We start from the raw sequence: 23,028 nt of genomic DNA, 5'->3' as shown, positions 1-23,028 counted from the left end.
ACCACAGCTATCTGGGTCCCAATCCCAGAGTTCTGATTCAATAGGTGGGGGTTGGGACCCAAGAATTTTTGTTTCTAAGATGCTCCCAGATGACTAAGTTTTAGCACAGTGCATTATTAGCACATGTTCTGTAGAGAGTGGTGGGTTTTTCCTTTGACTTAGTTGTTGCCGTTTTTTTAATTAACTCATCCTTAAAAGGTTGTCTTCCTGCCTACTGACTCCTTCAATAGCTCAGTGTAAGTTTTACTACCTGAACTGCTTGCTCTATGCATTCTCAGTTGCTACCTGCTCCCGAAAATCTTAGTAGGTCTGAATTTAGTTCTTTGTTTTTCTTTCAGCTTTATTATTTGTTTGTTCTTGTATGCTACCTTCTTTAATCCCCAGTAAAGTAACATTGACCCCATTAAGGGACAAGTTCTCAACTTGGAGACCTTGAAAATAAATCTGTACCAGGAGAAATAAGTGGAAAGATTGTTCAGTGTTTGAGTCTGAAACAAATTATTGGATAAAGAACTAATTTCACTATGTCTTATCTTACGTACTAAAAATTTTCACCTATTTAATACTAATTAAAGGGAAATCTTACAGCCTATTTACAGACTTCTTATTGTATATTCTTTATGTTCCCCAAAGCACTAGATGCATTTATATCTACTGTCTACAAAACTATTTTACATCTAAAGACATGTCTTCAAAACTTTTTTATAAAAATGCAGTTAGAAGGAATAAGTTCTCGTGTTTGATAGCACAGTAGAATTACTAATTAACAATAATAATTTTATTATCTCTATCAAAGTAGCTAGAAGAGATTTGGAATGTTCTCAACACAGAGAAGTGATAAATGTTTGAGGTGTGATAGATGTCCTAATTACCCTGATAATTGCATGATATGCATATATCACAATATCATATGTATCCCATAAATATGTACAATTATTGTATATCAATTTTAAAATAAAAAAGTATATTTTGGAGAATATATAAGTTAAAAATTAGGAGCTGGGTGTGGTGGCATGAGCCTGTTGTCCCAGCTACTCAGGAGGTTGAGGCAGGAGGAAGTCCTGAGCCCAGGAGTACAAGGCTAGCCTGGGCAACATAGCAAGACCCCATCTCTTTGTGTGTCTCTCATTCTCTTTCGCTCTTTTGAGACAGTGTCTTGCTTTGTCATCCAGGCTGAAGTATAGCAGCACAATCACGGCTTACTGCAGCCTTAACCTCGTGAGCTCAAGTGTTCCCCCTGCCTTAGCTTCCTGAGTAGTTGGGGCTACAGGTGCACTTCACAACGCCCAGTGAATTTTTGTATTTTTTTGCCATTTGCCCAAGATAGTCTTGAACTTTGGCACTCAAGCAGTCCACCCACCTTGGCCTCCACTACACCTAGCCTCAAGACCCCATCTCTTAAAAAAAAATTTCTGTGCTGTGTTTCAATTCGTAGACACTCTGGGATCATTTTTTGAGTTGTTCATTAAAATCACATAGAAGTCTGGAGATCAGAAATATATTATGTAAGCCAGACATGGTGGCTCACGCCTGTAATCCCAGCACTTTGGGAGGCTGAGGCAGGTGGATCATCTGAGGTCAGGAGTTCAAGGCCAGCCTGGGCAATATGGTGAAACCCTGTCTCTACTGAAGGACAAAAATTAGCCTGGCATGGTGGCATGTGCCTGTAATCCCAGCTACTCGGGAGGCTAAGGCACAAGAATTGCTTGAACCCAAGAGGTGGAGGTTGCCTTAAGCCAAGATCGCATCACTGTACTCCAGCATGGATAATAGAGTGAGACTCTGTCTCACAAAAAAAAAAAAAAAAAAAGAGCTGGCTCTGGGGCTCATGCCTGTAATCCCAGCACTCTGGGAGGCTGAGGCTGGCAGATCACCTGAGGTCAGTAGTTTGAGACCAGCCCAGCCAACATGGCGAAACCCATTCTTTAATAAAAATATAAAAATTAGCTGGGCGTGGTGGCGTGAGCCTGTAGTCCCAGCTACTCAGGAGGCCAAGGCAGGAGAATTACTTGAACCCAGAAGGCAGAGGTTGCAGTGAGCCAAGATCATGCCACTGCACTCCAGCCTAGGCAACAGAGCAAGACTCCATCTCAAAAAAAAGAAAAAGAAAAAGAAATGTATCATGTAAATTGTGTGTTGTATGATGGGGTGGCTGTATCCATAAATGCATGTAAAAATTTTCCCCTGTATTATTGATATGTAGTTTGGATACTGAGGCACTGGAATTGAAGTTAATGAGTATTTTACTTTGTAGTGATATTGTTATTACAAATGTGATTCAAGTTCTGTGAAGATTAAAAGCAAGAAGAAACTTTTGTTAAAAAAATATTAAATTGCTATGATATTTTGTATTTTAGAATCTTGTTGTTTAGGTTCATTTTAATAAGGAAATTAGTTTTTTTCCAGGGGAAGGCATTTATCCTTTTCAGAAGAGCTGCTGTTGTTTGAATCCTATATAAACTTAAGATATGGTATTAGATTGTGTTTTCAAGCCTTCTTAGAAATATGCTGTTCTATGAGGGAAACTTGCTCCTTTGAGGTTTATATTAATGGGGCTTTTCCCCCTTGTATTTAATGTTTTTATCTGCAGTGGCTGGGATGGGGGGAAGAGGTGACACTAAAGTAGTAAGGTTTTTCTAGTAAATAAAACATATTTCCAAAATATCTTTCTAGCACGTCAAAGCTGCCCAATGATCTGCTTGATTTGCAGCAGCCAACTTTTCACCCATCTGTACATTCTATGTCAACTGCTTCTCAGGTAGCAAGTACATGGGGAGGTAAGCATTTATGAATTCTATTTTAGATGTTATATGCATCTCTGCTCCTCATTCTGTGGTGTTTTACTTATTTATGTCGTTTTTTATTACACTTGATACATGAGAACTTGAGAAATAAAATGACAGTAAAGCAATTTTATCCCTTGAAGGTGTGTTCATTTATTATAAATAATTTTGGAATTTATGTTCAATTAAATTATGAAATGACATTTGATAAAGATTAAATGTAAGAGGAAGGACCAAGTGTATTTTTAAGTATGAGATCATTCTTTTAATGTTGACTTTTTATTCCATAATCAGAAAATGTATAGTTGTTATTTTAATTTTGGTATAGTATTTTTTTTTTAACTTTTGGGGAAATATATGATAAAGTTCTAATAAAACTCAGATGGTATTATCACACAGAGAACTATGTTGTGACCAGGATTGTCTTGACCAGCTTTATGCTGCTTATGTTTTAAATGTTTGTTTAATTAAGTCCTGGAAGATTTTGCTAGTCAAAGAATTTTCTCCTTGTACCAATAGGAATGTTTGTTGCCCTCAAGTAATTCTGAAGTGATAGGCTTATCTCTTGTAGCAAAATAAATTAATTATTCTAATAAATTTTTACAATAAACAAAGCAAGCTTTTTCATTTTATTTTAATGATTTGAATTTTAGAACATTTTAAATTTTTTTTTTAAGGTACTATATCCTGGAAAGTAAACTCTGTGAAGGCAGGTTTTACAGTAGTTTGTTCTGACAGGTAGTTTGTGAATGTTTGTTGACGAAGTGGACGCTTTCTCTTTTGGACAAGTTCTTTCTGTTTCAAGGTGGGGCACAGAACAAATAGTGAAACCCTAAAACACTAGATTTCAGGCTAATTTTGTGAGCCTGAACTTGATTTAACAAACTAATTGACTCTGAAGGCTAGTTTAATTTAGCTAAATCTTAAGATCTGAGAGTAATTCCTAAAAATGACAAAATATTAATAAAGTCAATAAGTATTTTAGAATTATTTCAGAATGAACTGTAGATAGCAAATTAAGATTAAGAAAGGGGTTTCTTAATATCCTAATGGTATGTTCTTATGTTTGGATTCTTAATCTGCCAAACGTATATGCTTATTTTTTGTCTTACTGTGAATTACTTTAGAAAGGGTTAGTAGAATTAACATGACCATTTAAGCAGTTTCAGCTTATTTCCTTTTTTTAAAAAAAATGTAGTAGTATTTTTAAAACTAAGGCTGAGTTGTTTCTCTAAATAGTCCAAAAATTTTACAGAAGGCCTAATAAAAATGTATTTAACATTTTAAAGAAGCTGAACTTTAATTCCTAATTGTTTTGTCTGGACACCATGTACAACTAAAAATGATAAGTTGAAGTTTCTAACTTGAAATTGTTGAAGTCATAGATGAAAGCAAATAGAGTAGTACTGTGGGAGAACAATTCTAAGTAATTTCAGTCTGTAAGAATTGTTCTATGTCCTGTTAGAAGACATTATTCCATCAAAGTCTCTATGTGACAGACTACAATATATTGGAATACATCTAATCATTTTTACTTTTCTATTTTAGGTTATTTTTGCTTTGAATGCTATTTCAGTCAAAATTTCCCCTATATTAAGTCCCTCGATCTTATCGGAATTCAATCCTGTCTTGACTTTCATATAAGGGTATTTGGCTTCTGAGTTGGTGATAACTTCAGGATTTGACTTCTGCATGATGCTGAAGAGTATCTGAAGCCAAGAATGTTCTAATTCAAGTCAGTATTCATATACATGACAGTCAGATTAAGATTTGTTTTTTTAATTAAAGTTAGACTAAACTAACTTAAAATTAGACTAAAATAAAGAAATCTTATATATGGCCAGGTGTGGTGGTTTCCGTCTTTAATCCCAGCACTTTTTGGGAAGCTGAGGCGGGCAGATCACACGAGTCCAGGACTTCGAGACCAGCCTGGCCAACATGGCAAAACCCTGTCTCTACTAAAACTGCAAAAATTTGCCAGACATGGTGGTGCACATCTATAATCCCAGCTTCTCGGAAGGCTAGGAACAAGAAACACTTGAACCTGGGAGGAGGGGGTTGTAGTTAGCCAAGATTTGTGCCACTGCACCCTAGCCTGGGTGACAGAGCAAGACTCTGTCTCAAAAAATAAAAATAAAAAAAGAGGCCGGGCACGGTGGCTCACGCCTGTAATCCCAGCACTTTGGGAGGCCGAGGCGGGCGGATCACGAGGTCAAGAGATCGAGACCATCCTGGTCAACATGGTGAAACCCCGTCTCTACTAAAAATACAAAATTTAGCTGGGCACGGTAGTGCGTGCCTGTAATCCCAGCTACTCAGGAGGCTGAGGCAGGAGAATTGCCTGAACCCGGGAGGCAGAGGTTGCGGTGAGCCGAGATCGCGCCATTGCACTCCAGCCTGGGTAATAAGAGTGAAACTCCGTCTCCAAAAAAATAAATAAAAAAAATAAAAAATAAAAAAAGAAAGAAAGAAAAGAAATCTTATATATGAGAAGCTTCGATCATAGCATTAAATGCTTAAGGTATTTTGAAGTTAACCATTTACCTGAACCCTTAAATATGTAACATTTTATAAGTCATGCTGCTTTTATAGTATATGACAAAGCAGGAGTATGATTTTTTTGTAGTCCCCAAATCTTATTCCATTCTTTTATTAGCTTTCATTAGCTAAAAATGAATGCCCACTAACAGACCTAGTATTTAGTTCTTACCGTCAACACCACAGAAATGATGCGCATTCTTAGTTATAGATAGGTTAATGATAAGGTAGAGGTAAAGGGAAGAAAAGTTTATATGTGTATATGAGAGTCTTAAGGTTCCACCTTTTGGTGGAAGGAAAATGAGAGAACACAAGCTCTCTTGTTGCCTTCATTGTATTATTAATGAGCCTTTACTTTTTCAAGAAATGTTCTGGAGTCTAAACAAGCAGTTGGTATTGAATACTAATATTGAATACTAATATTTGTGAAGACCTAGGTTTTCTTCACCCTGAAAATTTTAAATTATGGCAAACTTTGAATTTTTATATCTAAAAATATACAGTATTATCGGCTTGATACACTGTTGAGTAATTGAAGCAAGATTTCAAATTTTAGTTTAGGTGTAATAGAATTATTCATTCTAAAGTTTAATTTCCTTTTCTCTTAGTTGGCATGAAACATACAACACTTACGAAAAAATTTGATTATCTGGCCAGGTCCAGTGGCTCATACCTATAATTGCAGTACTTTAGGAGACCAATGCAGGAGGGTTGCTTGAGCCCAGGAGTTTGAGACCAGCCTGGGCAACATAGCAAGACCTTGTCTCTACCAAAAAAATGTTTTTGAACAAATCAGTTTACTGTGTGTGAATGTAGGTATCAGTTGTTTAGGATGTAAAGTCTATAATATGACTGTGGTGCCATTTTAGTCCTTATTTTAACTTTTTTTGGATTATTTTTTAATGACTCTAGTGTAGCATAAAATTAAGTTTTTGGGCCAGGTGTGGTGGCTCATGCCTGTAATCCCAGTACTTTAGAAGGCCAAGATGGGTAGATCACTCAAGGTCAGGAGTTTGAGACCAGCCTGGCCAACATGGTGCAACTCCATCTCTACTAAAAATGTAAATATTAGTCGGGTGTGGTAGTGTGTACCTGTAATCCCAGCTGCTTGGGAAACTGAGGCACGAGAGTTGCTTGAACCTGGGATGTGGAGGTTGCATTGAGCCAAGATCATGCCCTGCATTCCAGCCTGGGCAACAGAGCAAGCCTCGGTCTTTAAAAGAAACAAAAAACAAAACAAAACAAAAATTAAACTTGAATGAATAATGCTAAAAAATAATGGACAAAACTATTATTTTAAAAATTTTTAGACTGGGTGCAGTGGCTCACACTTGTTATTCCAGCACTTTGGGAGCTGAGGCAGGGAGTTCGAGACTAGCCTGGGCAACATGGCGAGACCTCGCCTCTACAAAAAATCAGAAAATTAGCCAGACATGTTGCCATACACCTGTGGTCCCAGCCACTCAGGAGGATGAAGTGGGAGGATCGCTTGAGCCCAGAAGGGTCAAGGCCAAAGTAAACTATGATCATGCCATTGTACTCCAGCCTCAGTAACAGAGCAAGACCCTATCTAAAAAAAAAAATAAGGGATTTAGAATTGCCAGTTTAGTAGGTTAACTTGAAATAGCCAGAGCATTATTATTATATCTTAATGAATTGGTTTTTATTACTATAGTATAATGTCCATTAATAGATTAACATCTTGTAGATTACTTGTAATGTTTTGTCAGTTAGGAACTGGCTTTCCTTATTGTCTGATTGATCTTATTATGAATGTACTTGCACATATTTCTGAATATTATTCTTTAAGGTGTTTCACGTAATAGGAAGTGATTGAAACTTAGGTGCTAGATAAAACCGTATCTGTCGATAGAACAGCAGATAACTAGTAAACTTTCCTGAACATGTCTTCTCATAAACCAATGGATCTGTTGTAGAAATGTGGTGGTTTTTTTTTTTTGACATGAAAAAATGAAAGATATTTCACTTGTCTGACAAAATATAAGGTACTTTAAAAACTCCATGCAACTGTTAATATCATGTATTTAAAAACAGAGCATTTGGCTAGGTGTGGTGGCTCATGCTTGTAATGCCAGCACTTTGGGAGGCTGAGGTAGGCTGATCACCTGAGGTCAGGAGTTCAAGACCAGCCTGGCCAACATGGTGAAACCCTATCTCTACTAAAAATAGAACAGTTAGCTAGATGTAGTGGTGTGCGCCTGTAATCCCAGCTACTCAGGAGGCAGGATAACTGCTTGAACCCAGGAGGCGAAGATTGCAGTGAGCTGAGATCATCACACCATTGCACTCCAGCCTGGGTGACACAGTGAGACTCTGTCTCAAAAAAAGAAAAAGAAAACATTCAACCTCTGACTGGTTAACTCTAAGCTTAATGAAACTCCTTTCTTACGCAAGAAGGAGCTAGAGTGGCCATCAATGTATTTTAGTACTAAAAGCCAATGTTCTTGGTGGCTCATGCCTGTAATCCCAGCACTTTGGGAGGCTGAGGAGGGAGGATCACTTGAGTCCAGGCAGGGGTTCAAGGCTAGCATGGGTATCATAGCATCTCTACAAAAATTAGCCAGGCGTGGTGGCATGTGCCTGTAGTCCCAGCTACTTGGGAAGCTGAGGTAGGAGGATCACTTAAGCCCAGGAGGTGGAGGCTACAATAAGCTATGATTGTACCACTGCACTCTAGCCTGGGCAACAGAGCAAGACCCACTCTCAAAAAAAACAAAACCAAAAAACCCACAGGGTCACCACTCAACTTCTTATAACTGAGTATTTTCTACTTTTTAATTTGTGAATTATTATTTTCTGATTATTTATTTATTGGGGAGTGGAATGATGGGAAAGATTTCGAGTTTGACTAGTATAATCAGCGTATTTTGATAGATTTGTAGGACTTAATTTTTTTAGTGTGAATTTATGTTCCATAACTGTTATAGAAAAGTTATTATGTTACAGAAAAAGTTGTATTAAAAAGATGTGTTAATTTTAAACCCATAACCTGAGTATTTTCTTGATATTTTCCTTTTTCAAACAGTTGTATTTGAGTTTGTAGAATGCTTGCCTTGAATTTGTTGACTTTAAAGGAAGTGTGCCTATATTATGATATAGTAAATGAGCTGGTTCTTAGGCCACTGTTGCCTTCTTAATGTTCAATCATTCAATCTTAAGAGTAAAATAAAGTACCTAGTACTACGAAGGTACCACTGCATATTTCAGTGAAGGTCAAGAATGAAACTAGAATAGACAAGAAGAGGCTACTGTTTAGAATTACAAGAGTGTCTTCTTTTTAATTATGTTACAAAGAAAAAATTAAGATATTGTATTTTTGCTGCTTTTATTTTTCTCTCCTCATTTAGTTAACTCTTTAAATCTTGAGAAGTTAGGAAAAATAGATTTCAGTCATTAGAATGATAATTATCTTGAAATAGGTATCAGTACAATAATTATCTGGTTCTAGAATAACTTTAGATAAAGGATTTGATAATAGTACATATTTGATATCATTCTAGTAGGGAAACAATACTTTTGTTGTTCCTTTAGCAAATCATTTAAAGACTCTACAGCTCTTAGATAGCCATTGAAAGCTTTTCTCAGTTTTTTAAGTGGGCATTCTTTCATCTCTAGTCTTAATTATCTAAAATTCTTTTCCCCCATCCTTAGATTTTTTTCTTTATCTTTATTTTTTACTTCCTACCTTTGAAACTATACAGGAATTATCTACACATGCTAAAAACAGCTTCTTACCCCTGATTTGTCATTACCCTCTTTTTTTCTTTGGAAGTTTACTCACGACATACATACCAATTGTTGATATCAATTATTCAAGTAAACACAGCTATACCGCCATGACCAGTGCACTCACCTAGAACAGGGAAGATTGGTGCAGAGTGGGTGGCTCTTTATAGAAACATCTTGGTTATTGTTCTCTTTTTTAACTACCTGACTATTGGCTTCCTGGTGTTAACAAATGATTTTTTTCTAAGGATTCATTCTAAAATATGTTAAATGCAATTCTTCCATCTTGATAATTCGATATTTTTTATTTTTGATAATTTAGATATTTAAGATTAATAAACAGTAATATAGCTACTACTTTTCACTTTGCATCTTTTGACTAATTACAATACTAATTTATTTACTTCCTTTCTTCATTTTGCCGTAATACATTTGGACTGCACAGATCCTTTCTCTGCTACTGTAGATGCTGTTGATGATGCCATTCCAAGCTTAAATCCTTTCCTCACAAAAAGTAGTGGTGATGTTCACCTTTCCATTTCTTCAGATGTATCCACTTTTACTACTAGGACACCTACTCATGAAATGTTTGTTGGTAAAGTACCATTTAACCTTTTTTTCCAATCATTGTTTTTACTGCCTAACTATATTTTACGTATCCATTAATTACTTTAAAAGCACTGCAACAATTACTTCACATTTTAATATTGAATTCTAAAGTAAAATAACCAGCAATAATGTAGTGAGGTTTTAAAATTGACACTAGTATACCAATTTTATTTTTACAAACTTTTAGGAAGGAAAACTTCTCTTGATGTTGAACTTTCTTTTTTAGTGTTTTGTTCTCTATTGTGTTATAGTGCAATACTCTGGCTGTCACACGCAGCTTCCCGTTTTAGTTTGGAGAACTGGTTGAAAAGTAACATCTCTTAAACTTTTATGTTTATATGTGTTTATATTTTTCTCTTTGTGTTTGGGGGAGAGAGGGGTTAATCACTCTTAGCAACTATCTTTAATCTTCTCTTTCTCTTTTAGCAGTTGCACGTCAGTTTTATATTGTCCAAAATCTATACATATTTGTAATCCCATTCTGAAGGATTTCACTTTATAGATAACATAGAGATAAATGAAAAGTAGGAAGTATGTGTTTCATTTTAAATAGTAAAGCAGAAGAGCAACTTGACTTGGATATCCTGTAATTAAAGTATAAAAAGCATAAAAAGGCAGAATTTCACACTGAGGTTATATAGGGAATAGTAAGTTTTAAAGTATGTACTGAAGCTGAAAAAAATGTTTTTGAATTCTGCTGAGAAAGATGCTAAACCCTGTTCCCCACCTCCCCAAGACAATGAAACTTCTTTTATTCAGTTCAGAGAAACAGCTTAAGGTGATGTGAATTTAAATATTTGATTAAAACTGCATGCAGAAAGTCATCAGTATACCCTCGACAGATCATGTGACCACATTCTAAATATTCTTTTAGATATATATGAGTCAGAGGAAGGAAGAGAAGAAAGAAGTAACTAGAAAGCAAGTTAATAGTAGAAGGAGATTAGACAAAATTCCAAGTCAGGTGTTCTAGTTAAATATGACTAATCTAATAGCTTAAACCACATATATACCCAAAGTGTGATAATTCATTACAGTAATTCCTTCATGTCATTTTGATACAAAGTTGCCAACCCTTATTCCATACGGTTAAGAGTAACTCAGAAAAATCAGAAAAGCTATGTGTCTAGACACCCTCTGACCTTGCCAGAGGGAAGACATTATCTGATATGATGATCAGTTTAATAGGTAGTTTGTCCTCATTGAGCTACAAGAATACTGAACTGTGAATCAAAGAGGCTGAGTTGTGGTCTTAAAACTATGCTGCATATGTCAATGTCTGTGAAAGTGTCTAGGCTTGCTTTCTCAGCTGTACAACCACACGTTAGAGGACAGGATAGTGTTGGCTAAAAAGCCACCTGCCTAATATTCTTTTTCTAATAAGATACAATATTGGGTTGTTTCTTTCTAATTTATACAAACAGAATAGTTTTTTTTAAAAAATACTTAATAGAGTTTTTTTTTTTTTTTTTGTAAGTTGTAATTTGAAGAATGCCAAGTGCTTGGACTTCCCTCATCTTTTATTTTTCTCAATTTCCTATCCCACTCATAACTGTTCCTCCTCTTCCTTCTCTTTCTTTTTTCTACTTTCTCTTCTTCCTTTTATTCCTTGCCTGCCTCCCTAGCTGCTTCCCTGATTCCTTCCTCCCCGCTTCCCCACTTTTTCTCCCTTTCCTTCCTCCTTTCCTGCCTTCCTGCCTTGTATGCCTTGTCAGAATTTTTTGTGGCACTTAACTATCATCAAAATGACTACTTTTAAAAACCATCTTGGGAAATGGGTGAAGTAGCTGGTGCCCATAATCCCAGCTAATTAGGAGGATGAGGCAGGAGGATAGCTTGAGGCCAGGAGTTTGAGGCCAGACTAGCCAAGATACAAGACCCCATCCCTCAGAAAATTTAAAGAATTTAAAAGTATTGTATATGTGGACCACATCATAATTAGAATGTACTTCTTACCTAAATTATTATGAAGTCATCAACTAAAATCTTAAACATTGATTTTTCTTTGTTGCTTTTGGATTTTAAAATTGTCAAGGGTTATTCACATTTTTGGTTTAATAGCGATGAAAAGCTCAAGAAGTTCATAAAATTTGAGTTGTTTTTGATTAATAATTATTATAGCTATAATAAAAACTTTTTTTCTACTTACTGTTTTATGTGAAATACTTGGGATTAAACTGAAAACCCCTAATAGATTCTAGAATCAAACAGATGGGGGTTCAAGTCTTGGTTCTGACACTTACTAAATCTTTGACCTTGGGTAAATTATGTAATTGCTCTTTGTTTTCTCATCTGTAAAACAGGGATAATAATAACTATGTCATAGGGTTTATGTGAGGTTTAAATAATAGCTTGTTTATAAAGCCCTTGCATAGTGTTTAGTAGGGTTTAATAAACGGCAGTAGTTAATTTGACAAAAAAAGTATGAGGCCTAATTATATTGTGAAACCACCGTTAAAATCAATTAACAGTCCAACCAAATGTTTTAAAAGGTGTTTGGATTGCCTTTCTGTCCCCAAAGCTTGTTGATCTTGTACTTTTCAGTTAATTTATTATTGTCCTCTTGAGATTTACCCTGCAGGTCAGTGGTTTCTAAATGTAAAACTGGGGGTTGGTGCTGGTTAGTGAGAAAGTTTTCACTTGGCCTTGGTGAAATGGAAGAGTAGGCAGGACAATGTAGTGATATAAAGTAAACCTTAACTCAGAGCTCAGCGCCTGCTCTTTTTAGTGCACTCGGCTGTGTGTGTATGTGTGTATTTCTGTAAACTTTCCCTTTTAGAATAGTGATACTAGTTGGGTCTTTTTCTTTTAAATAACTTTTAGAAATTAAAAGTTGGCAGTCCTGATATTTTCACAAAAAGTTGATATGTATTGAAATTACGATGTAGAATCTCTAACCTTGTCTGTGTATGTGTTTCAGGCATTCATTTATTACTTAAAAGATTGTTAATTTGGAAGTACACTGCTTGCCTCCCTTATAACTTTAAGCAAATATTAATAGCTGATTATTGCAATTAATTGTTTTTTCTTACTTTTTTCCTCTGCCTAAAGAGGCTTTTAAAACTTGATATACACTGGATTACTTTATAGTCTTTCTAACCTTTTATACTTGTAGGTATAAAATGTTGTAATTTCACTGATTGGTACCTCTAGGGACCTTAGTAGTTGGCTCCTCTTTTTACAGAAAGCAATGAAGTCATTTCTATGTGACTATAAAGGAGAGGTTTATCTTTTGTATCAACTGTCTTCTACAAAGCTGAGGCAAAGTAGCAGGAGAAAATAGGAATTTGATATATTGGCCTAATTTAAATTGTTGTTCCATATATGATCTAAAGGTTAGTGACATTATAGCCAAGATTGTTACCAGAACGATTTAAAGAACATTATCTGTACTACTTACACTGTGATGGTAGCATGAGCACATAATTAAGCATGATCGATTTTTGTCTAGAGTAGAAACATTGGCTTTTTATGTAGAGTTATCACAACAACCAGTAAGCCGATGGCATAATTCTTAAACAGCTTGCACACTTTAAAATATTATTAAATTGGTAAGTCTAGGATTCTCGGATCCTTTTGATGAACAGTCAAGATTTATATACTGAATTATTTCATATTTTGATAGTATTTATGTTCCCATTGTATGACCAATGTCTTTGAGGTACTACTAGTTTAAGGGTTAAGTGATTATGTAGCAAGATCAAACTGGTACATTCTCTAAAAATGTGTGCACTACAGAATAGTCATTATAGGATATGTAAAATGCTACTTTAAAGTGGTATCACTAATATGTATCAGCTTGTATCAGTCATTGCTAATAATCATTGTTTACTGGCTTTTTCTGTCTTTGAGGACCTTCTTGGACATCTCACCAAATCTTGTCCTACTTTTTACAGTTTTCTTTGAGATCAGTCTTTCTTCTAGTACAACATGACATCATTGTACTTCTTTACATTCTGGTGTTAAACATTAAGAATTCAAAGTGAGATTCTGACTACAATAGAGGCGGGGAAGAGAGGGATCCTAAGTTTAGGACTCCAGAAGTTTAACTTCTCCTTAATGGTGTAGTTGTTAACCTTCTAATATAGGTTATCTTAAAAACGTGAGCTTATTGTCTGTAATAACACTAGTATCGGTGTAACACAGGCAAGAAAGAATAAAGTCTGTTATGATTTTGTTTTGCAGAGTAGAGTCAGCTTAATTAGTATGCTTGAGTTTATGCTTGTCAGCCCTATGTTGCAAGTAATAAGTTGAAGTTAGAGGGTGGTTGGGAATTGAAAGTGGCATATCTTTTTTCTCTGATGTTCTAAAAGCACATAGATACAGGTGGACATAAGGATTAGTGAGTTGCAACATTCAGAATCCCATCACTGAACTTAAGCTATTTAACATTTGATTAACTGTTGAAGGAAGGATGGAGAGAAATATGGGAAATAGGTAGGTGGGAGGGAGAGAAACTTTTATCTTGGGGTTACTGAAAAGTTTCATACTTTTTTTTTAAGTACCGCAGAATTCTTACTGTATTCCCCACTGATCCCTTGCATTGCATATATATTTTGCTTCATGAAAAATCTTGTTATTTTAGATGTGTTTAGTTTTTTAAAGATTATCAGCATACAAAACTAAGGTAAAGGATAAAAAAAGATTTCTGTAATGAAGCATATTTGCAGTTCAGTGTCAGTTGCTCATTTGTTTTGTCAGTAGGATGATTTTGTTAGGGAAAACCCAATCACTACAAAAAATGTGATATAGAAAACATTTTGCTTGAATAATTGGCTTTGTTTTTGTTTGGGGAATATACTGCATTTTCCATGCTATTGTCATCATTATTAAATAGCTATAAATGCAGAGTTATTAAATAATTGGGCTTTTTTCCATTTTGGTTTTCTCAGGATTCACTCCTTCTCCAGTTGCACAGCCACACCCTTCAGCTGGCCTTAATGTTGACTTTGAATCTGTGTTTGGAAATAAATCTACAAATGTTATTGTAGATTCTGGGGGTAAGAAAAAAATTATTAAAATATTATAATGTCCTAATTTTGATTCTTTTTAAGGAAAAATAATGCTTTTTAAATGTTAAAGTACATTAAATTGGAGTAGCCAAAGAAATTGTCCCCATCCCCTCAAGCACTAGATGAGAACTTCAGGGAGCTGTTTAGTTATTATTCTTTTATTGGCACCAATTTAGACACTGGGAAAATTTTGTTTTTCCTAGAGCAAAGTAAGAGAGAAAAAGAGATTTAGCTATGTAGAATGCTAAGTTGCTAGTGACTGTGTGTAGATGTTGTGCCTTTTTAGACATACAATTTTTACCTTTACTGAAAGGAATGATAATCTTATTGTATCTAAATATATGAAATTGACTGATTTAAATAGTCTGTGTATAAACAGAATGTATTAAATGTCAGGCCTGTGAGTACAGGAACTTTGTATTGTTTTATGAATGATTCTTATTAGGGTTCATTTGTCTTAAAGAACTTTATAGACTAGATCTATAGAGCCAGGTTTCTACTTTGTGTTTTTATTCATACCTTGTTAATTTGAAGTGCCTATAAAACTTTGACACATAATTCTGTTCTTACCATGGGATGGCCTTTGATTTTGGTTAGTAATTAACTTTTAGCTATTTAGAGAGAATATATTAAGATGTTCTTAATTTTATGACATATAATTAGTTATCCTCTAAAAAGTAAGACTCAAACTTATAAAGAATATATATGGATTAAGAATTTATCTTTTTCTGTGTACTAGTAGGTTTATGATTATACTTTTTTGATGCATTAGATTTTAGTTTGTCTTGCCTGGGAATATAGACCAATCATTGTGTGAACTGTCATCTTTGGTGACTTTATTTTTCAGACTCTAATATTCGTAGATCATACTATTGAGTCCCATAGAGAGTTCGTTTGATTGGATTTTCTTTTATTTTTTATCCTTGGGTGAGGAAAACTTAAAGAATTTTATTTTCATTTTTAAGAATTGTCCTCATTTACTAGATGGGCTTATGCAATTACAGTATTTAGCAGTTTCTTAGATGTAGTTCACTCTTACATTCTCTGCTTTAAAAGAAAAAAAGGTCTTTTAAATCTTATTTCTTAATGTAAAAGGAACTCTTTTCAAAGTTCCAGAGAGGTATTTTTTAACCTGTATTGCTTTAGGTATAAGTGAGTCTTCATAAAATTTTTCTGGGCAAGCAGGAGAATTATATTCCTTTTCTTCCCTTTTATAATACTTCTCTCTTATCCCCTTTAACCCTAATGTAATTTCCTCATGAGGTAAGAGAAATGATTTCTGTCAAAACAAATATAGCCTTCTCAGTCAGTTCACTATGAAGTGGTGAATTTCTCCATTTTCCACTTAAAGACATTTACTAATGTCTATTTTTTGGATAATTTTTCCAGTGAACAAACAAGGAGAAAAGGCAAATACCTCCTTTAGAAAGCCATAGCATCATAAGTTCCTTACAAATTCTATTTCATCTGTTTGTAACTTTAAGGCTTTGATGAACTAGGTGGACTTCTCAAACCAACAGTGGCCTCTCAGAACCAGAGTCTTCCTGTTGCCAAACTCCCGCCTAACAAGTTAGTATCTGATGACTTGGATTCATCTTTAGCCAACCTTGTGGGTAGTAAGTAGTCTTTGGATCCTTTAATCTTCTTTTATGGTGTTTTATTAAACTGAGTCTAGTGTTATAAAATGCTTTCTTTTTCTCCTTTTCTAGATCTTGGCATCGGAAATGGAACCACTAAAAAGTGAGTTTTCAGTACACATTTTTTCTCCATGTATCATTTAGAGGTTGATTTGGCTTTTGTCTTAAAAATATGTATAGAGATGTCAAGTCTGCTTTTGTGTGTGTGTGTGTGAAGGCTGGAGTGTAGTGGTGCAGTCTTGGCTCACTGCAACCTCCACTGCCCAGGGTTCAAGCAGTTCTTCTGTTTCAGCCTCTCTAGTAGCTGGGATTATAGGCACAGGCCACCATGCCCAGCTAATTCTTATATTTTTAGTAGAGATGGAGTTTCACCATGTTGCCCAGGCTGGTCTCAAACTCCTCACCTCTGCTGCCTTGGCTTCCCAAAGTGATGGGATTACTGGCATGAGCACTGCCCCCAGCCTCAAGTCTGCATCTTAAATACTCTGTTAATTAGAAATATATAGTTAAGGAAACATTATAATTAGAGACTTTTAATATTCTCACTTATGTTTATTTAAAGTGATGTAAATTGGAGTCAGCCAGGTGAAAAGAAGTTAACTGGAGGATCTAACTGGCAACCAAAGGTTGCACCAACAACGGCTTGGAATGCTGCAACAATGGTGAGTTGAAAAAGCTCCTGATACACTAACACACGAATAATTTAGTTAAATATGTAACATGAAAATGTTTTTAAAGTGATAGGCATAAATAGATTATTACTGAGTTTTAGAAGTATAAGTAATTTGTACTTCTGTTAAAGGAAGCTGGATGCCTGTATTTGCCAGGTACATTTTAATGGCTAGCATGTATTTAAGGGTTACTTTGTGCCAGGCATCATTCCAGTAAATGATAGTGCAGTTTTATTTTGGATAATCCTCCTGTTAACCCGTGTATTAGTAACTATTATTATCCCCGTTTTCTAGATGAGGAAGTGGAGGCACAGTTATTAAGTAATATGCTCAGGATTACAGAGATCTTAAATGATTGGTTGGATTTTTAGAACCTAGGCAGCCTAACTATAGAACATATGTCCTTAATTACTACTCTGTATTACTGACCTCAAATTTTTTATTTATTTGTCTAAAATACAAAATCTTCTCATTTCATTAGTGGTAAAGAAACTATACTTGCTTGGGTTTTGTTGTATAATTTATATATTTGACAATTATATATATGTCACATAACTTATACAGTTGATTCTCATTATTTGTGGCAGTTAAGTAGTTAAAGTCACCCCAAACACTGTATTAATGAATGCTGAACCCTCTCTACAGGAAATACATACATATATGCATATGTCACATAGATGATCATTTTAGAAAACCTCGTTCTAGTAGATTCTTTTTTAATTTATTTTACTATAGAGGAAATAAAGTTCAGAAATATTAAATGACTTGCCTACAGCTGTTGCATTAACTGGTGCCAGAGTTGGAATTTTAGCCCTGTCCAACTGGCTTCAGAGTCATAGTTTCTTGCAGTATGATGGACTCTCCATCCCCCTTCTCTATCCTCTGGTCTGGTATGAGAGCTGGACCAAGGCAGAGTGTCCTTTGTTCTATCTCAGATGGAAGTAAACTGTATTGGATGAATCAGATTTTTGCCACTCTGCAAATGAGCATGAATGGCCTTGAAAGCACCAGGAGTATTGATTTTTGGTGTCACAAAATTTATCAAGTAGGTGAATTTACAGATATGAAATCCATGAATAATGAGGATTAACTGTATTTGCCAATGAAATGATTAGCATCTTATAATGAAGAGGTTTTAGTAATGTGTTTAATTACAGTAAGGTGTGGTAGGCCCAGAATAACTTTATGGCTATTCTTCTGTCCTTGGCCAATTTCTGTCTTACTAATCCAACAGATCTTCATCAGTCGAAGAAAACTGCTTCTCGTGGAAAAGTTTGAAACATTCATTGTTCAGACAGTAGGCTAGTAGCTGTGTTTTAATTACACAGACTACACATTACTAACAGCTTTGCTATTACTGTTAGAGGCTGCCATTGTCCTGTTAGCCACTTGCAGAGCACTGCCCTGTTTTCTGTGGGTTAATGATAGGTTAAAATTGGTACGAATGAGCTAAAAATAGTATGTTTGTAAAAAATTGTGCATTTTATCATATAGCTTCAGACTTCATAAATGGAAAGTAATATTGTGATTTAGCTACCTTTTTAAGGCAGTAATTTTTTTTATAGATAGTGTTCACTACCATCACTAATTTTGTTATTTTGTATTTATTAATTTTTTTGAGATGCAGTCTTGCTCTGTTGCGCAGGCTGCAGTGCAGTGGCTTGATCTCAGCTCACTGCAACCTCCACCTCCCAGGTTCAAATGATTCTCCTGCTTCAGCCTTCTGAATAGCTGGGATTACAGGCACCCATCACCATGCCCAGCTAATTTTTGTATTTTTAGTAGAGATGGGGTTTCACCTTGTTGGCCAGGCTGGTCTTGAACTGCTGACCTCAAGTGATCCACCTGCCTTTGCTCCCAAAGTGCTAGGATTACAGGCATAAGCCACCTCACCCAGCCTAACATCACTAATTTTAAAACTTTGCATTTAAATAGTTTAGATTGTTACACACACAATCTTAAACCTGTAAATGTTGCTCTCTTGAGGGCATTGGAGCAGGTAGCACCCCACTTTTAAAGATAAAGCTCTGTGAGGTTTTTTTTTCCCTAAGTACAAAGCAGTTGAAAAGCAGATTTAAGTTGAAATTCATCTCTTTGACTCTGAATCCAGCCTTCTTCCCACTATAACACACTTCACTGACTAGGGTATGATAGGAGTTTAGAGTAGTGGATTTTATGTTCTCGTGTGTGAATTATGACATTGATGATGTGTGAGAAATGATATAAATACCAATGCTGACATTAAAATAGAATGAATATTTTCTTGTTTTATATTGTTAGTATTAATCTATGTACAATATTAGGAGTTTATAGATAGCATTTAAGATTGACTACTAAAATAGGTAGCCATTTAGAATTTGTATTTAAGTTGATAAGACAGCAGTCCTTATCTTGCTGTATTATGTATGGTAATGTGTATCATCTTCTAAAGATTTTGCTAAAATATTTGTATGTATTTTATGGAGTTTTTAATAGCTAATGTTTGGGGCTGATAATGTGATTCACTACTTAAGATAAACTGCTGCTTTTGACATTTCTTTACATTTCTAACCTTTGTATTAATCCTTAAACACTGTCAAGGTTTTTCAGTGTTTTTTTAATTCAACACAAATTCATTGGAATTTTATTAAAATATGTATTATACTACAAATTCTTTTAATTAGTGCTTGTTTTTTTCCTGTGGTAGACATCTGATGCAACCCTGTGTATGGGATGCCCAGAATTTTGCACTGTTGACATTATTGATAGAATGTTTTAATGATACTTATAATCAATAGACTGTGTTCTATATAAAGAAATGAGGCCAAAGACTACTTTTCCCTTGTCAACCTTGATAGTGTTTTAGTATAGATGTTCTTTCATTAGATTCTGGAAATAGAAGGATTTTAGGTAGTTAGTGAATGTACATGTGAACTAAAATGCTCTCTGTGTATTTTCTGTTGTGTAAGTACTTGTTCTAATCCAGTGTTATTGCATTATGTAATTGTTCTCCCTGGGAAAAACAGAATGGCATGCATTTTCCACAATACGTAAGTGACCAAAAACTAGCCTTTTTGCAATAAATTGGCATGCTATTAACCACTGCTGTAGCAGAATCTCATAACCTTTCAGCTATTACTTGTTTTCACATTCAGATTTTCAATGTGCCAGAAATTCTTCCTAGCATCTACTGATTTCATGGGTGTGTTGCAGAATTGATTCTGATGGTGGCATGGGAAATACCGATTTTTTTTCTTGCTTACTATTCCGCCATTTGCTGCCAGATGGCTGGTTGTCTGTGTGTGTATCTTGTGCTGCCACTATGCACTTGATGACTTCTGAATGAAGGGAAATGTTGATTGTGGTAATGTTTAAAATAACAACTGCATGAAATCTTACAGGCTTCTGCTATTCTTGGCAGTTTGTCTACTGCTCTTGCAGATCTTGGTTTTTAAGTAGGGAGAGACCAATAAGCCCTACACGCTCACCCAAATGCTAAACATAACAATTCACTTTAGTGTTATTTTTTAAAAGTTATACTTCATTTAACTTCTCCATGCATATGTTCAAATTGCCATATAATTTCAGTTATTTTATGTTTTAGCAGTGTTATTGGTCTTTCACCTGTATTCAATTTCAGTTTTCATTATGAGAAACACAGGAAATGTTGTTAAGACAGCAACTATATCTAAAATGATTCTGTTCTCAAATTGTATGTTTACAGATCATCAAAGTGGTAGGAAGAGGGCAACTTAAACATCTTAGTGGTTGGTAGATGGTTCTTTTAAACATGAAAGGATAAACTGACCTAATTGATTGCTACTCTTAAACAATTTTTGTAATAAATTAGAAAGAAAGCTAACATGCATCCTCTGTTTAAGAACTCTGGTTCATAGAAATAGTCATACTCAATAGTAGTTTGAAACCTTTGGAGTTCTTTGAAAAGAGTGAGTGAGGTCCTTAGAAAGTAACTTTTTGGAAGATCAGGTTATTAATTGATTTTAGATCTTTACATTTTTTTCTTTGAATGCTAAAGAAAACAGGTACCTAACTAAGAAAACATTTGATAATACTTTATCTGGGTAAACATTTTTTATGATAGTGATAACCTTTAAATTTTAGAACTACTGAAGATCTTTTTGAAAATCTAAAGATTTTTAAAGCTGTAAAAAGCATGATAAAATCTTAGATCACTGCTGTATCTAATTGGTATATTTTCCCTTCTAATAAATCTGCTTTTCTGCTAATTTTGAGATACTTTTTTTCACTGACCATTAATTGACAGTTCTTAATAATCACAAGTGTCACTTACTCACAGCTGTCTTAGCAATTCTTTTTAGTGGAACTACAGCTACTAATTCCTTGAACTCAGTTGACACACGAGTTATACTTTTTTGTTTATTTTTCCTTTCACTATGTTAGGCACCCCCCGTAATGGCCTATCCTGCTACTACACCAACAGGCATGATAGGATATGGAATTGTAAGTATTTTCACAGGTACAGCTTTTGTAAAAAAAAATATATATATATATTCATATTTAACATGCTTTTATTAGAATTTAACCTAAAAAAGAATTTAGTGCTCCTCATACCCCTAGCCCTAATACCTATCACAGTGGAACCATAGCATTGGTTTCATAAGTATTTCTAGAATAATCATTATACAAGAGATCTTATGCATTAATGTTCATATTATTACTTGGTTTATTGGGATACTCCTCGTAACTTGGCTGACCATTTTATATTTCAAACATTAATGTTAATTCTAAGCCTTTGTTGCTGTGACTGTATGTTAACTACCAGTGAGGTCTTATAACCTTAATATTGTAGGGCATGGGAGGGATTAATTCTTGAATTGTATAGAGGTAAATTTAGTCTGATAAGGCTAGAGAAATTTTCCTATGACAATAATTATTACATTACAAAAAACAATCTTTTAGCCTTTCAAAATGCCACAATGTGCAGTTAGATTGCCCTTACTTTTCCAACTCTCAGTATATAGAGACTCACTTAGATAACAAATGGTGCTAGTGGTTTCAAACCACTGGTATAATGTATTTGAGGAACTTTTCCTGGAAGAAGCCAACGCTATGTCCCTTGTATTGCTACTGTGCCTGCTATGTTACTTTTCTATGTATATGATATGGAAGTAACTCCTTTCATAACGTGGAAAAGTTGCACAGCTTTTTTCCACACGTCATTTTATTAAAATGTCTGCTGAGGTCAGGCGCAGTGGTTTATGCCTGTAATCCCAGCAATTCGGGAGGCCAAGGTGGGTGGATCACCTGAGGTTGGGAGTTCGAGACTAAAAATACAAAAATTAACTGGGCGTGGTGGCACGCACCTGTAGTCCCAGCTACTAGGGAGGCTGAAGCAGGAGAATCACCTCAACCCGGAAGGCGGAGGTTGCAGTGAGCCAAGATCGCACCACTGCCCTCCAGCCTGGGTGACAGAAAGAGACTCCATCTCAAAAAAAAAAAAAAGTCTGCTGAGAAACTCAGTCCATAAACTTAAAATGAAGCTCTATATACAAATAGTAGTCTACTTGAAACGATAGTAGAACTTCTCTAAAGGAAACATTTTAAAGCATTGCAATTTAACTAAAACATGAGTCTGTATCTGTATTATTTTCACACTAGGTATTGTCATTTACTAGGTTAATTTTATACCCTGTAATGGTAATTTTTAAAGAAACATTTGGTTGAGATTCTATTTTCATTTACTCAAGAAGGAATTGACCTCTGCTATGTAATTTAAGCTCTTTCTTGATTCTTATGTGAAATAAAATGGAAGAACTGGAGCGGGCTTATTCAAAGAATCAACTGTCTTCACTTGTGATCACTTGCATAATGGCATAAGAACTTGATTTGTTATACAAAGGCAATTTACTTTGAAATATCTTAGCAGCAAAGACAAAGTCTTAAGTTTTCTTAATGTCTAAACCTGACAAATTTGCAAATTTTAGAAGGCTCTGAGTCTAAATTATTTTATGTGTTGTACTACAGTAAAGTTTAAATTTTGCAACTTATTGAATAGAAAAAGTTAGGCTTT

General features: G+C 34.9%; 1 protein-coding gene across 12 annotated transcripts in view; it reads left to right on the top strand.

Annotated features, from left to right (window-relative positions):
• Positions 1-23,028, top strand: part of PICALM (phosphatidylinositol binding clathrin assembly protein) — a 105,830-nt gene that overhangs the window by 65,147 nt on the left and 17,655 nt on the right. For 2 of the 12 annotated variants that reach the window (XM_012469492.3, XM_012469487.3), the window contains exons 12-19: positions 2,674-2,777; positions 9,514-9,663; positions 14,570-14,677; positions 16,174-16,305; positions 16,399-16,429; positions 16,889-16,988; positions 20,003-20,026; positions 21,399-21,458. In XM_012469492.3, coding sequence (XP_012324915.1) covers positions 2,674-2,777; positions 9,514-9,663; positions 14,570-14,677; positions 16,174-16,305; positions 16,399-16,429; positions 16,889-16,988; positions 20,003-20,026; positions 21,399-21,458 — 709 coding nt within the window. The remainder of the gene's footprint in view (positions 1-2,673; positions 2,778-9,513; positions 9,664-14,569; positions 14,678-16,173; positions 16,306-16,398; positions 16,430-16,888; positions 16,989-20,002; positions 20,027-21,398; positions 21,459-23,028) is intronic. The other 10 variants (XM_012469501.3, XM_012469496.3, XM_012469494.3 and 7 more) reach the window with 7 other exon arrangements.

The sequence above is a fragment of the Aotus nancymaae genome, unplaced genomic scaffold (assembly GCF_030222135.1).
Source record: "Aotus nancymaae isolate 86718 unplaced genomic scaffold, 86718_ANA_hifiasm-v0.15.2.pri h1tg000059l, whole genome shotgun sequence".
NCBI lineage: Eukaryota > Metazoa > Chordata > Mammalia > Primates > Aotidae > Aotus > Aotus nancymaae.
The sequence above is the reverse complement of the archived record's forward strand: the minus strand, read 5'-3'. Positions and strand labels throughout refer to the sequence as shown.